Source organism: Acomys russatus, chromosome 24 (genome assembly GCF_903995435.1).
Source record: "Acomys russatus chromosome 24, mAcoRus1.1, whole genome shotgun sequence".
Taxonomy (NCBI): domain Eukaryota; kingdom Metazoa; phylum Chordata; class Mammalia; order Rodentia; family Muridae; genus Acomys; species Acomys russatus.
This window is the reverse complement of record NC_067160.1, coordinates 43,722,789-43,737,157: the sequence shown is the minus strand read 5'-3', so window position 1 is coordinate 43,737,157 and position 14,369 is coordinate 43,722,789. Positions and strand designations below refer to the sequence as shown.

Genomic DNA, 14,369 nt, shown 5'->3' with positions numbered 1-14,369 from the left:
AAAGGTTAAATAACTGTACAAAAGAATAAACAGATTTCTCAGTGGTCCTATCAAAAACTAAAGATAGAAACAGCACAGAAACATGAGATATGGCTCTCAGTCCACTTCATATGGAGAAGAGGGGAGAGCACTTAGTGTACGCACAGTGTGGAGCCTGCAGAGCACTGCACCATGACACAGTAAGGTCACATGTGGGTCTTAGGTCCACAATCCCAGGAGGTCAGAAGGTTGCATTGAGTTTCCATCAGTGGTAGATGGCAGTGCTGATACTACTTAGGCACAGGGGATGTCTTTGCATATGGATTACATAAATTAATTCATTCTTAGTATTTTAATATTCACAAAAAATTGAGACTCATAGAAGACCCTACACTGTGACTTTTAGTATGTAACAAGTTGTACTCAAAATATTCTATTCTGGGTGGAAAAGATGTTAGAGTCAGATAAACAACATAATGCTGAGACATGTTTGGTGACCATAATGGTAAATCTGAACATTAAATAGTGCATGTGTCAACAGAAATGATGAAGAAACATACTAAGTGCGTGTTTTTGATATTTTTAACTACTATAGTAGACTATAAAGTTTAATCTTTTGGATTCTTTGTGTTTTTGTTTATTTGTTTTTGTTTTTGTTTTTACTTGCATATCATGGCTTTCTCAAACACTTGATTGAGATGTAAGATTGGATAAGCCAGTCATGTCCCATTTTCAAAGTTCAAAGTAATTCTACACAAAAGTCATTTCCAGACATTTTCCAGTTTGACCGTTGATTGCTCTGAATTCACAATGCAAAGGAATGTTTTGCAAGTGGATGTGTCACTATTCAAAATTTAAAGAACTCCCTACTCCATTGTGTAGTACTGAATTCACCAGCCTGGGAGACGTTAGTACATGCCTGTATTTGTTTTGCTTACTTATGTGTCTTGGAGTCGCTTTAATAGGCCTTGAGCTGATACAGTCTGTGAAATGTCACTCACCACATTGCAGGAACTCATCTGAGCCATCTCCACAGTCATCATCACGGTCACACACAAACTGCTTGGGAATGCACACCTTATTACGGCACGTGAAAGCATTTTCATCGCATGTATTATTGGGTGCTAAGAAATTACAAAACATAAAATTACATGAGTATATATTTTATTTTTTCTCATATTGAGGCTCTTTTCTATTAATTTGAAGGTATTCAGAAAATAAAAAAAGGTAAAATAATTTTATTCAATAGGTAAATGAATGGTCTTATATGTCTATTAAACTGTTAATAGATAAATGCATGATTCAAAGGCTGATTCAGTGAATAGAAACTGTAATGCTCACGAGGGACATGGAGGGAACATGAAAAGATGAAGTATGTCACTGTTCTTCGAAGAAAAATATTTCAGGAACCTTCAGAAATGGCTCCTTGATTCAAGCAACATTAAAATCTACAAGGTAATGAGCTCCACCATAGTCCCACTAATACCATGAATACTCACCCTTGCAAAGGAATATTGATCCCTCAGGAACATAGCCCCATGAAAGCAGTATTACATCAAGAGCCTACATAATGGTTGATCAAATTTGCAATAAAATTCATGTAAAGAAAATCCACTTTGGTATTATGTTCATAGAACCACAAGCCTTAACAGCACCCATTAAAGTCAACTAAAATTGTAAATGCTGAAGTACTTAGGGCTTGCAGAACTGTGAATACTTAAAAATCTGCGATCAGCTATAGTCAAATGGCAGCAGCACATGTCTATAAATGGCTGTGTCTCCTATGTTTTCATGCTGAAGAAAGTTTGCCCCTTCTCTGTTCATCTGTTTCTCCCTCTGTTTAATGAAGAGTATTAAATTCCTCTGACATTGTTTCCATGAGGATATAACATATGTAGCACTGACCTTTTAACTTAGGTATTAATTCATTCATAAGCACTCTCAGAATTCCTATTTCTATACTTATTATGTTCTACATGTTCCCCCAAAACACTTTATGACATTGCTGAGAGTATTCGATAACGTAAATAAAAAGTACCTTAATTTAAAAATATACTGAACTGACTATCATACAATTGAAAACAATAAGCACTACTGTCCCCATGGAAAATGCCTTGCTTTTTGTCCTACAAGATGCAGTAATAAGTTCTGTTTTCAAAAAAAATCAACATAAGGCTCTTGGAACATTGCTTTATGAATGGCCTAGTGGTCTTTAAGCACATCATTGTGAGACTTGAGATTTTACAACTCTTGTCCCACATACCTCTCAACCCTTGCCATGAGCAACTACCACCATCCTCCCAGTAACTGTCTGTATAGATCCATGAATAGACAAAACAGAAAAGATACTCATGTGTGTGCATGTGTGTGTGTGTGTGTGTGTGCATGTAGTCCAGTATAATTTACTTTTAGGAAACTTATTTTTAACTGCTATGTAGAAGAAGTCACGCAGAAACAGTGTTAGATTTTCATATTTTAGTCAAGGTAAAACTCTGTGTTGCTAATAACTCAGGAAACTTTGAGCTATGACAGATTCAATAGCACAAGTGAAGAACACCAGTACTGACATGTACATTCTTCTTTAAAACACAGCGGCAGCAACTTATATTCCATTGTCACTTTCAGGTCACTAGAGTGCAATTTTCTATATTTTAGCATAATCTATGGAATAATACCCACGTGGTCCACAAGTGCTAACATACCTCCCAGAGTGCTAACTCACTACAATAGCAACAGCATGCAGGATCATCTGGATTTCTGAATTAATTCATAGTCCTTTGTTATTCAGCCCTCAGTGGCAACATTGACCTTCAGAGAATCACATCAGCTTCAAGTTCGCAGCTTTGTATAGTCTACAATAGGCTGACTTGTGAGCAAATATGGCTGTGTCAAATTTTTCCTGTTGTGTTTTTATTCCTTTGACGTACATGTGTGCCAACAGGCTCACATATAATACTTTAAAGATGTGAAGATTCGTGTATTTAAAAAAATTCAGGACATGGTCAGATTTCTCTTAGTAGACTGAATCTGTCAGAACCTTTCTGATAAATACCCCAGCGCAACAGATCGCTATATTCACATAGGGAGGCCTTTTACAAAAGAGTTTATCTTAAGTTTCACTGTTGAGCAACTCCTTGAAATAACTTTGAGTCAGAAGCTTTGTAAGTTGCCTGACCTCAAACATGTTCCTCGTGATGCTTCAGTTTCCCTCAGTCCTACAGATAGTGTCTTTACTGCACCCAAAGGTTCATACCTACATCTCTAGAATTGATAGCTGTCCACTGACTTCCTCATGACTATTACCTTAATATTAGCCATTTATAGACTGTTGGTAATAGGAATTTAAAAATCAACTTGAAGGAGAGGATTGTTAAGTAAGAAAATACTAGGCCAATCAACAATCTGTACCTAATGAAGTTATGCTGCTTTTGAGCTGAAGTGATACATTTGTAGCCAATGAAATAGTTTTAAAATTGGTGATGTCACTGAGCATTTGTAAGACACTGTGAATGCATAAGGCTTGATAAGCTACTATTATTACAGCATCCCACCTGGACCTTTGAGGTCCTAGGATTGGAAAAAAATGAAATAAAGTATGTTACAATATAAGAAAGACAATCCCCCAGAATTATGCAGATGATGTCTTTGACACACAGCTTCAGCCAATGTTCATACCACAGCCTGCAGCGGAGAGCTCATCACTCCCGTCAGGACAGTCTCTCTCACCGTCACACAGCCAGTGTCGGGGCACGCAGGCATGGGAGCCCTGGCAGCTGAACATGCCAGCTGCACAAGTGACAGCACCTTAAACCCAAAAGAAAAGTGATATTTAAATCCTAAGTGTCTTTAAAAAGTGGCCACCGTTCATCTATCCTGTGGGCAAAAGCTAGTCTTGTATGTAATAAAGGGAAAGCAATTATTAAAAATCATGGATAACTCAGTCCTAATAAATGTTTACATATTCTTATTTAAGAATATATTCTTCCCTAGTTGCAATTGCTCTCCTGTTTATAGCTACATCACATGAAGTAACAGTTCTCCTTGGAAATATATCAAAGCATACTCTGGAATTCTTAAACAAATGACATTCTGAAAGAATAAAACATAAGTAGGAACAATAGCAAGAACACTGATGACAACATTTTATAGCTTAGTACACATGAACTACTTAACGTGTCCCTTCCTTTAGTCCTATAGAATTATTACTTATCATGCTTCATAGAAAAGGAAACCAGCTTCTACAAGGGGAACACTTACAGAGATTCCAAGTGCTCAGCTTCCCATGCTGACCTGGAGACCCAAAATGTTTCTTTGTGGTTCTAAAAACATTCTCTCCCATTCTAGTATAAGTACTGCTCTGCCTCCTCTTGCCCTGCTGCAAAGAATAAAGAGGGCCCCCTTTCCCCTTTGCCCAGAATCTGCCTTCCCATGTCTGTCACTTATTATCCTATTGAATGGCACTGTCGCTCCTACAGTGCTTGCTGACCTGGACTTCATATTCACCGTGACACAGACGTCTTCTGTATGAACATGTGGTGATCACACATCAATGACAGCCCTAGCCACTTCTAGAGTCTACATCTTCAGGCTTACCTTATATGTATAAATAAAATATTTGTTGAGTTAAAGAGCTCAACCTCAAGTTTCCAATTTCACTCTTGAGAATGAAAATATGTCCCAAACATATGCCAAACATATTTACATAACTAGTATTATAAGCTTTAGTGTATCTAGAAGGTGATAATTGTTTGACAAATGCAAGGCCCTGGGTTCAATCCCTAGAAATACAAATAAAGAAGCAAGAAAGAGAGGAAGCAAGAAAGAAGGGAAGGAAGAAGGAAGGAAAGAAGGGAAAAAGAAATATGCCTGATTATATTGATAGAAAATATTTCCTTGCTTCCCCTCATGTAAGCATATTGCTGTGCTTTAATAAATGGTTATCATCTTTTCATCTTTTGGTCATCTGATTGACATAAGCATAAGTTGTGTCTCAGAGCAGCGTTCTTAAAGCATGCAGCAGAGGACTAAGCAAAGCCCCTGAGAGGTCCAGGCATGCTTAACTCTGACTTTCATTGACATATATGAGGCTAAAAGGATAAGACTGGTGTGAACACTGAGGTGTCCATGCATTAAAGAATTTTCTGTATCAGTGAAGATTAATACTTTGACAGAAAAAGGGTTAAGTGGGAGAAACCAGAAAATATTCTGTAAAATATGTGTTGCTTTCATTTAAAAATAAAACTTACCAGCTATTCTATCTTTAACGGTTTTTAAAAATAAGTATCTTCCCACAGACATTATTTTAAAAGTTCCTTATCTCTTCAAATCATTTTCAATATTAAACTCATAATTTCATGTTTTAAGTAATATTGGCTATGGTGTGATCTAGTTCTGCCTGACCTTTAAGAAGTCTCTTGTCTAAATTTTTCCGTTGCTAGAAAAAAGGGTTATGAATAGATAATTATAAAGACATCTTCAGCTATCAGATGACATAATGTTCTTTACAGCTAATTCAATGACTCCCTTGATAGTGTTCAACAGAATCTGAGTGAAGAATATGCCAAAACACTAAATCAACTGGGGAGAAACTAGCCATAGAAAACCTTATGGCTTTATTTCCTGGTTACCACTGCCATCTGGCATTGCCTTCCCAAGGGTGAAAAAATATCCCTTGGGAGAATAAGCACACACTGAAAACCATCTATCAGGCCGATCTTATGCTAGGCTCAGACAAGAGGAACTACTTGGTAAAGGTCAGGTAAGTAGCCTATTAATATTTTGGAAATTGGAAATCTAGCCCTACCTCTGCCATCAGCCCCTAGCTGTGTGATTCCAGGTAAATTTCTTAGTCACTATGAATTTCCCTTACGGCTAGAGACGGAGTACAGTGAATTTCTTTGCTGAGCTCCTCAATATGCTACGTCAGAGATACATTACCATTGTTAAAAGGAATGTTCACGTACTTCACCGTAACTTCTGAAGGTGGCGCTCTACACACGTACTTCACCGTAACATCTGAAGGTGGCGCTCTACACTTTAAATATTAATGCGCCTCTAAAACGGATGTTTTGGTACAGTAAATATTGTGAAACACGGAGGTGAGGAGGTGAGTTATTTGTAAGGTTGGCTTTCTATTCTAAAGTACTAGTTTTCTTTGTTGACTCAAATTTGGTCGAAGGAGGTATTTCATATATACAATCACATTTGTATGATAGGAAATACAGCCTGTAAGTCAATTGAATAGACCCATTACTTTAGATGAAAATAGAGTTTGCTACAGTTTTCTTCTTTATTTAAAATATTTCACAGACATCAGTGGTGTGTGTGTGTGTGTGTGTGTGTGTGTGTGTGTGTGTGTGTGTGTGTGTGTGTGTGTGAGAGAGAGTGAGAGAGAGAGAGAGAGAGAGAGAGAGAGAGAGAGAGAGAGAGAGAGAGACAGAGGGAGAGAGAGAGAGAGAGAATAAAGAGAAAGATGAACAGAGAGAAAGTGGGAGAGAAGAGAGACAATGAGAGGCTAATAGAATAATGTCACTTCAACATAAAGAAAAATGGCAAAAAGGAAGAGCAGATATAAACTCATAGGTCCAGTACATAATAATCAAAGCAATTCTGTAGATTAATATCTCCTTATCTCATTATTAGTGGATATTTCAGAAGTGAGCAATAAAAATATTTTCAAGATTATTTACTTTGGAAATCAAATATGAATACAGTGACTCTGTATAGCTCTAGGGCCTCTGTCCCTCCTATTATACCATATCTGTGAGAAATTAGTTACCAGTGGAAACTTTTATTGCCTGTTAAACCAAAGGTCAAAAGCAAGATGGGTCCATGCCTTGGAGACATGCTTACTCCGTGAAAGTCCTGTGTTAGAACTTAAAGACGTATAACAAAGGGGACAAAGAAAAGAGCTAAAGTCATGCAATGAATAACTATATCTTATGCTTAAAGAATTTTGATAATGACCTTTATTTTTTATCTTTTATATAATTGTATTTTTTCCAACTCTAAAGAAAAAATAAATTCGGGCTGGCTTAAATGCAGTAAAATAAACTGCCTGCTCTCAGGAGACAGTAGCAGTTTTATGTTATCCACAGGGCAATTCAGTTGAGGGTGAGAATTATAAAGAACTTATGTCTCTGATAACAACCTAAATAGTTGGCCATTCTGTGGAAATGTAGATGTAGAAAGACATTCAGCTTTGTACAGGAATCTGAACTTATTGCTCACATCTTCCAATCCTGCTGTAAGAAGTAAAGAATATGCAAGTACAAATATATGTAATATATATATATATATTGAGCTGGGTAGATACACAGATGGGCATGGAAAAACAAATGACTAGAATGCTGAACAACTGTTAAGAACTTAAGAACTCCTGGAGTTTAGCTTGCTGCCTCCTTTCAGACATTGAGAAATCCACATAGAAGCTCCATATACACCACATAATAAGTGTTTATGATTATTAAAATAAACCACACTGTCTTTGTAGTATATGCCATGTATTTAATAGTTAAATAGAGATTAGGTAAATATAGACATTTAACATTTCAATACCAAAAGTATTGAATTAAAATATTTGCTAATTGTATAAACTTTCCAGATTTCATATTTCCAACTTAAGACATGCAGTTTCAATTCTTTATTTAAAAATGGGCACATAGAGAACCTAGGTGGTTAATGGCAGTAAAAAAAATCTTTATGTTTTTTTCAGGCTTAGATAACTATTTCTTATTGTTCTAATTCATTTTTATCTTACTGAATTATTTTTAGCAAGATCGATTTTCCTTCATATGTGTTATCTCATGGAGATGTTGACTTATGGATCAGTTACTGTTATTTGTGTGTGTGCCGATCAGGTTTTATCTAGATAGCAGATTTGGGGATTACATGAGACCTTCTTTGTTTGTTTCAGAAAAAAAAAATGGACCCTTGATAAATGTAATCTAGCCTCCATCTAGTTCTGACTATGCCAGTTGTAAAGGCAAAGAAAGCACAAACTCTGCAATCAAAACATCTTGACAAATGCTGAATAAAAATAAATTATATGATTTCAGAAAAAAAACTTTATGTTGACTAGCAGATGATAACTCAGCTATGTGCTATGAGTCATAAAACATTTATGATCATTTATTTAATTATGTCAATTAATGGAATTTATTGCAGAGGGACACTGAAGACTAGATATATAAAGGACAAATGTGATTATTTGGTACTAAGAAAATATTCTACATATTCTATATATGTACTTTAAAAAACTTGGGCTTGACATGTGGCTCAGTGTTTAAAAGAATGCACTGTTCTTGTAGACGACCATCATTTAAATGCTGACGTCCACGTTAGGTATCTCATAACCACTTGTAATTCTACATCCAGGGGGCATGCCTTGTGCATATTTCTACACACTGACACACCCATATAAATATAAATAAAAATAAAATTTCAAAAGATTAACCTGTTGTTTTAAAATGATAAGATAGTACCCCTGAAAACAATAATATCAATTATAAATAAAGATACACATTTGATGATGTTTGGTACATTATAAAGCACAGGCATATGTCATATGTGTGTTTCAAAAAGATCAAATATATATGCTACTTAAAAATTTACAGGAAAAAAAATTGTTGAGACCATAAAGGAAATTGCTCACCACAAATGCTGTCACTTTCATCTAAGCTGTCTCCACAGTCATCCTCTCCATCACAGATCCAGTGTTTTGAAATACATTTTTGTACAGAACAAGCAAATTGATCCCAAGAGCAAGCAGAATCTAGAAAACAATGATTATTTTTTTTTTAGGGAAAAACATTAGTAAAATAAATTCTCATACAACTGCCCACAACAATATTTTACATTAAAAAGCTATAGAGAAAGGTTTTTTCTATATATAAAATGTGTTTAAGTAATGAATAATTGAGGGAATAGATATTTTTACCCTTGTTTGAACATTCCACATTGTGAGCATAAATCAAAATATAACATGGCAGCCAGTTAACACACATAATTGGCAGAGGATAATTAATAATAAGCAAGATCACCTTAAAATATATTTTACTGTTTCTACACAGTAAAATGTGTTTCTTAGACTCTTTCTAAATGTTTTTTAAACTCGTCCAACCTAAACTAAAACAAAGAAAGTTCCTGCTCTCTATGGTGACTCTACATGAAGGGGGGCAATAGCTTGCAAGGCCCTGTGCTTCCAGCGTGCACAAGCCTGTTCCTACAGCATACTTCTTACCAGACCTCTCAACTAGTGACTATGCTTTCTATACTTTAAAAATAACCCTTGATCACAAAACTAAAATAAGTACCCCAGATGAAGAAAGTAGTGCTTTCTTTATTTAAGTCAATCTTTCTTTCTTTTTTCTTTTTTTTTTTTTATTAATTTATTCTTGTTACATCTCAATGGTTATCCCACCCCTTGTATCCTCCCATTCTTCCCTCCCTCCCATTTTCCACTTATTCCCCTCACCTATGACTGTTCCTGAGGGGGATTACCTTCTCCTGTATATGCTCATAGGGTATCAAGTCTCTTCTTGGTAACCTGCTATCCTACCTCTGAGTGCCACCAGGTCTCCCCCTCCAGGGGACATGGTCAAATGTGAGGCACCAGAGTACGTGTGAAAGTCATATCCCACTCTCCACTCAACTGTGGAGAATGTTCTGACCATTGGCTAGATCTGGGTAGGGGTTTAAAGTTTACCGCCTGTATTGTCCTTGGCTGGTGCCTTAGTTTGAGCGGGACCCCTGGGCCCAAATCTGCCTATCATAATGTTCGACTTGTAGGTTTCTAGAACCCTCTGGATCCTTTTACTTTGCTATTCTCCCATGCTTCTCTCATCTAGAGTCCCAATAGGATGTCTTCCCCTCTGTCCCAGTTTCCTTTACTAATAGATCATCATAAGAAAGGCAATATGACCAGAAGAAACATGGTTTCAAAGAAGATGTGAAAAACTAGATTCTAGCTTGATGACAAGCCAATAGTGTGTCTTTTAAAAAGCCCAATGTACTGATGCTTTTGTTGTGTTGTCTAAAAATGCTTCGGTTTATATAATTGTTGAATAAGAACTCCAAAATTCAATAGAAACATATGTGTTTTCCATAGTAGGTTAGGCATTTTTAACAACACGCCTCTTTACTTTTTACAGTGTCAATATTTTCCATGTCCTGCTTCAGCCTGTGTGTTTCCTAGAACCTAGCACACTGTTTTATCAAGTTACGTCCCAGAGTGAAACTTCCCAAATAAAATTATTCAGAATGCAAATTTTTATTGAAATAAAAATTTGCTTTGTGATTATTGGTCTTGTCAGTTTGGAAAGATTTAGAATAAAAAAAAAGGGGGGGGGGAATTTTGGCACAGCTGTAAAGGGTTATTGTGACTAGGTTAATGAGAGTGTGAAAAGTGACCTGAAAGTAGGAAAGTGTCTGGGGCTAACTATTCAGGGGAAAGTGAGTTAAGTATATCATGCTGTATTCTTCCTTTGAGTTTAAGTTTTGTATTTTATTTTTGAATATTAATTATATGCTCAGTAAAATAAAGGAATTTAGGCAACTTCTTTTTAGAAAAGCAAAAATGAAGATTTAATGATATAATAGCTCCCTATTTAGAAATAATGGATTTACATGGACTATTTTTGAAGTTTTCTTTTTGCTGGAGCAGAGTCTGGCTCTAATAAGAAGATATGCAGAATTTTAATTACTTAGAACACACTTCATCATTTCCCCATGGTATTTACTTTCAAGAGAGTTTGACATTTTACAAGGGATTCATTTTTTAAATCTTTTTCCAACTTCATTCACCACAGTTATGATGAAATTGTGAATATAGGCTTGTTTATCTTATAGAAAATTACAAAACCATAAATTTTATATTTTGTAAAATAATATATTATATAAATAAACTTTGCAAACAAAGAAGTTTCGAAATGGTGAGAAACAGATGGTTGGAGAAACATATGCTTGAGTGTTTTCTTTAAACCTATGTACATATTTAATACAAAATTTTAAATTATTGTTTAATTTTTAAGAACTAGTAGAGTGAATGCTACATATTTTTAGGTTTATATTTTTTACGCCAGAATAGAATTAACTTAACAGCACCTGAAATAAATTAGTCACAAAATGAAGGTAGAGCATTTAGATTAATATTGATCAGAATTATTCTAAGTATAAAGTTGTAAGAAAAGGTCTTGGAGAAGAGGTTGTTATGCCCTGTCATAATTTCCTGGGGATACTTTTATAGTCTATCAACAATATTGCACATATAGTCTCCAGGAAGGGAAACATCAGCATATGAGTAGCAACATGCACAGCTCATAAAACAAAGCAGAACTGAGGCTCACCGCAGTGTAGCTCATCTACCCCATCCTCGCAGTCCTTCTGACCATCACACACCCACGTATTCAAGATGCATCTTCCACTAGGACAACCAAAATAATTCTCTTCACATTTGTGTTTGTTTTGAACTATGATAAAACATAAAAACGCAGTGTCAAATATGTTAAATTAACCTGAGGCTCTGGATTCACTATTAATACGACTTAAGTTGGAAAATACAGACCATAAGATACAATTCAAATTGCCCAACTCAAAATTCAATACAAAGAATTGTTAAGGTTGAGATGACTCAAGAGTTAAGAACATCACCAATCGTGGGGTACAACTTACATCCAAATGTGACTACAAACCCAATTCAAAGCTGGTCCTAGAAATGGAAGGAGTTGTTGGAAATATTGTAATACTTGTTATCAATTTAATGTGATGATTCGATAGTAAACATAAAATAATAAAAATAACTTAATTTACTCGAAAATGAATAAAGAGTAAACATCATAGTTGAATAGAAAATGTAGTTCAGTGGCTTGAATGAAAGTAAAACCAGAGACACTAAGTCAGTTAGAAGAAAAAGTAAGGAAGAGCCTGGAATATATTGGCACAGGAGACAACTTCCTGAACAGAACACCAACAGCCCAGGTCTTAAGGTCAACAATTAATAAATGGGACCTCTTGAGGCTGAGAAGCTTCTGTAAGGCAGGAGGCACGGGCAAGAGAACAAAGTGACAGCCTACAGACTGGGAAAAGATCTTCACCAACCCTACAACTGACAAAAGTCTAATATCCAAAATATATAAAGAACTCAAGAAATTAAACACCACCAAACCAAATAACCCAATTGAGAAATGGGGCTTGGAACTAAACAAAGAATTCCCAACAGAGGAATATCAAATGGCTGAGAAACACTTAAAGAAATGCTCAACCTCCTTAGTCATCAGGGAAATGCAAATCAAAACAACTCTGAGATTCCATCTTACACCCATCAGAATGGCTAAGATCAAAAATTCAAGCTACACCACATGCTGGCGAGGATGTGCGGAGAGAGGAACACTCCTTCATTGCTGGTGGGAATGCAAACTATTACAGCCACTTTGGGAATCTATCTGGTGCTATCTCAGAAAACTGGGAATAGGGCTTCCTTAAGACCCAGCTATTCCACTCCTTGGAATATACTCAGAAGATGCTCCAGCACAGAAAAAGAAAATTTGCTTAACCATGTTCATAGCAGCCTTATTCATAATAGTCAGAACATGGAAACAGCCTAAGTGTCCCTCAGTAGAAGAATGGATAAAGAAACTGTGGTACATATAAACTATGGAATACTACTCAGATATTAAAAAAAAAAAAAGAATTCTCAAAATTTGTGGACAAATGGATTGAGCTAGAAATGACATAATGAGTGAGTTAACCCAGAAGCAGAAAGACTTAAATGGTATTTATGCACTTATATCTGCATACTAGCCCAAGGGGCATGTCCCATGAAAGCCTGCACTTACCAGGAATCTGGGACAGAGGGAAGGACATCCTATTGGGACTCTAGATGAGAGAAGCATGGGAGAATAGCAAAGTAGAAGGATCCAGAGGGTCCTAGAAACCTACAAGTAGAACATTATGATAAGCAGATTTGGGCCCAGGGGTCCCACTCAAACTATGGCACCAGCCAATGACAATACAGGCGGAAAACTTTAAACCCCTACCCAATGGACAGAACATTCTCCACAGTTGAGTGGAGAGTGGGATATGACTTTTTCACGTACTCTGGTGCCTCACATTTGACCATGTCCCCTGGAGGGGGAGATCTGGTGGCACTCAGAGGAAAGATGGCTGTTTACCAAGAAGAGACTTGATACCCTATGAGCATATACAGGGGGAGGAAGTCCCCCTCAGGAACAGTCATAGGGGAGGGGAATAAGTAGAAAATGGGAGGGAAGGAAGAATGGGAGGATACAAGGGATGGGATAACCATTGAGATGTAACAAGAATAAATTAATAAAAAATTTTTTTTAAATTATCACCTTAGTTTGAATAGGACTGTTACAAAACTCTACCATAGTATGTTATAAATACATTATTTTCTGTGAAAAAAAAAAAAAAAGAAAGTATGTTAAACATCAGTAGCTCTTTGCTAAAAAATTAAATAAATAAAATGTGAATTTAAAGTTTCTACTGCACTACCTTGAATATGGTTTGGTAGGGATTAAGCAATATTCTGCTTTAAAAAAGAAAATATAGTGCAGTAGGATTTTGAAAATTGTCTTGCTGATAAAGAGCAGCTGAGTAAGCCTTGTATGATAAACATAATCTTGAGATCCACAAATGAACAGTTAATTAATTATAATAGAGTATCTTGAAAAATATTACAAGACAAAAGTAGTCTCTAGGTAAAATCATTTTAAAATACGATTTGCTTTTCTAAATGGAAATGTTACATAGAATTTTATAGCATCTTCTGTGGCTTCATATCGTGACTAGAGCCCATTTGTCCTCTTATACCCTTGTTTCAGACGATTTAGGGCATATCTGGCCCACAGTCCATCAGAAATTGATCCCTACAGTTTATTTAACTATCACACTGAAGTAATGCACTGTTAATCATTTGAAATAAAAACTTTCCGTTATTTTTTTGTTAACATGTTTTTAATGAGCTCATCATTAAGACAAAATCACTGTACACATTACATCTTATGGAATGATACATAGATCCTCTGACATGTGCTGTCTTTCCTGCTGGCTCCTAAACTAGTTATCCACATTTCATTGTTTGCATGAGTTTTTTTGTTTTGTTTTGTCTTTGTTTTTTAGTATAAAAGTATATTAATGTTCAAAAATTTTAAAATAATGTGTTAATCCTAGAAAGTGTTTTTATAATTAATACTAAAAAAATAAGATAAGGTACCAGGCAACAGATATCATATCATATGAAGTTTATTAGGTGAGCACTGGGAGAGAAGAAAAGGAGGAGTGGTAACCCAGAGCAGAGACAGAGACAAAGGAAGAGAGAAAGGAGGTAGGTAAGAGAGTCAGAGAGAGGACCACAAAGAGGAGTTGGTCTT

At 35.8% G+C, this 14,369-nt stretch overlaps 1 protein-coding gene across 1 annotated transcript in view; it reads right to left on the bottom strand.

Annotated features, from left to right (window-relative positions):
• Nucleotides 1-14,369, bottom strand: part of Lrp1b (LDL receptor related protein 1B) — a 1,950,158-nt gene that overhangs the window by 249,897 nt on the left and 1,685,892 nt on the right. Inside the window, exons 50-53 of the mRNA XM_051166335.1 lie at nt 11,325-11,447; nt 8,633-8,752; nt 3,655-3,783; nt 981-1,103 (exon numbers count right to left, since the gene is read on the bottom strand). Of these exons, the coding sequence (XP_051022292.1) occupies nt 981-1,103; nt 3,655-3,783; nt 8,633-8,752; nt 11,325-11,447 (495 nt within the window). The remainder of the gene's footprint in view (nt 1-980; nt 1,104-3,654; nt 3,784-8,632; nt 8,753-11,324; nt 11,448-14,369) is intronic.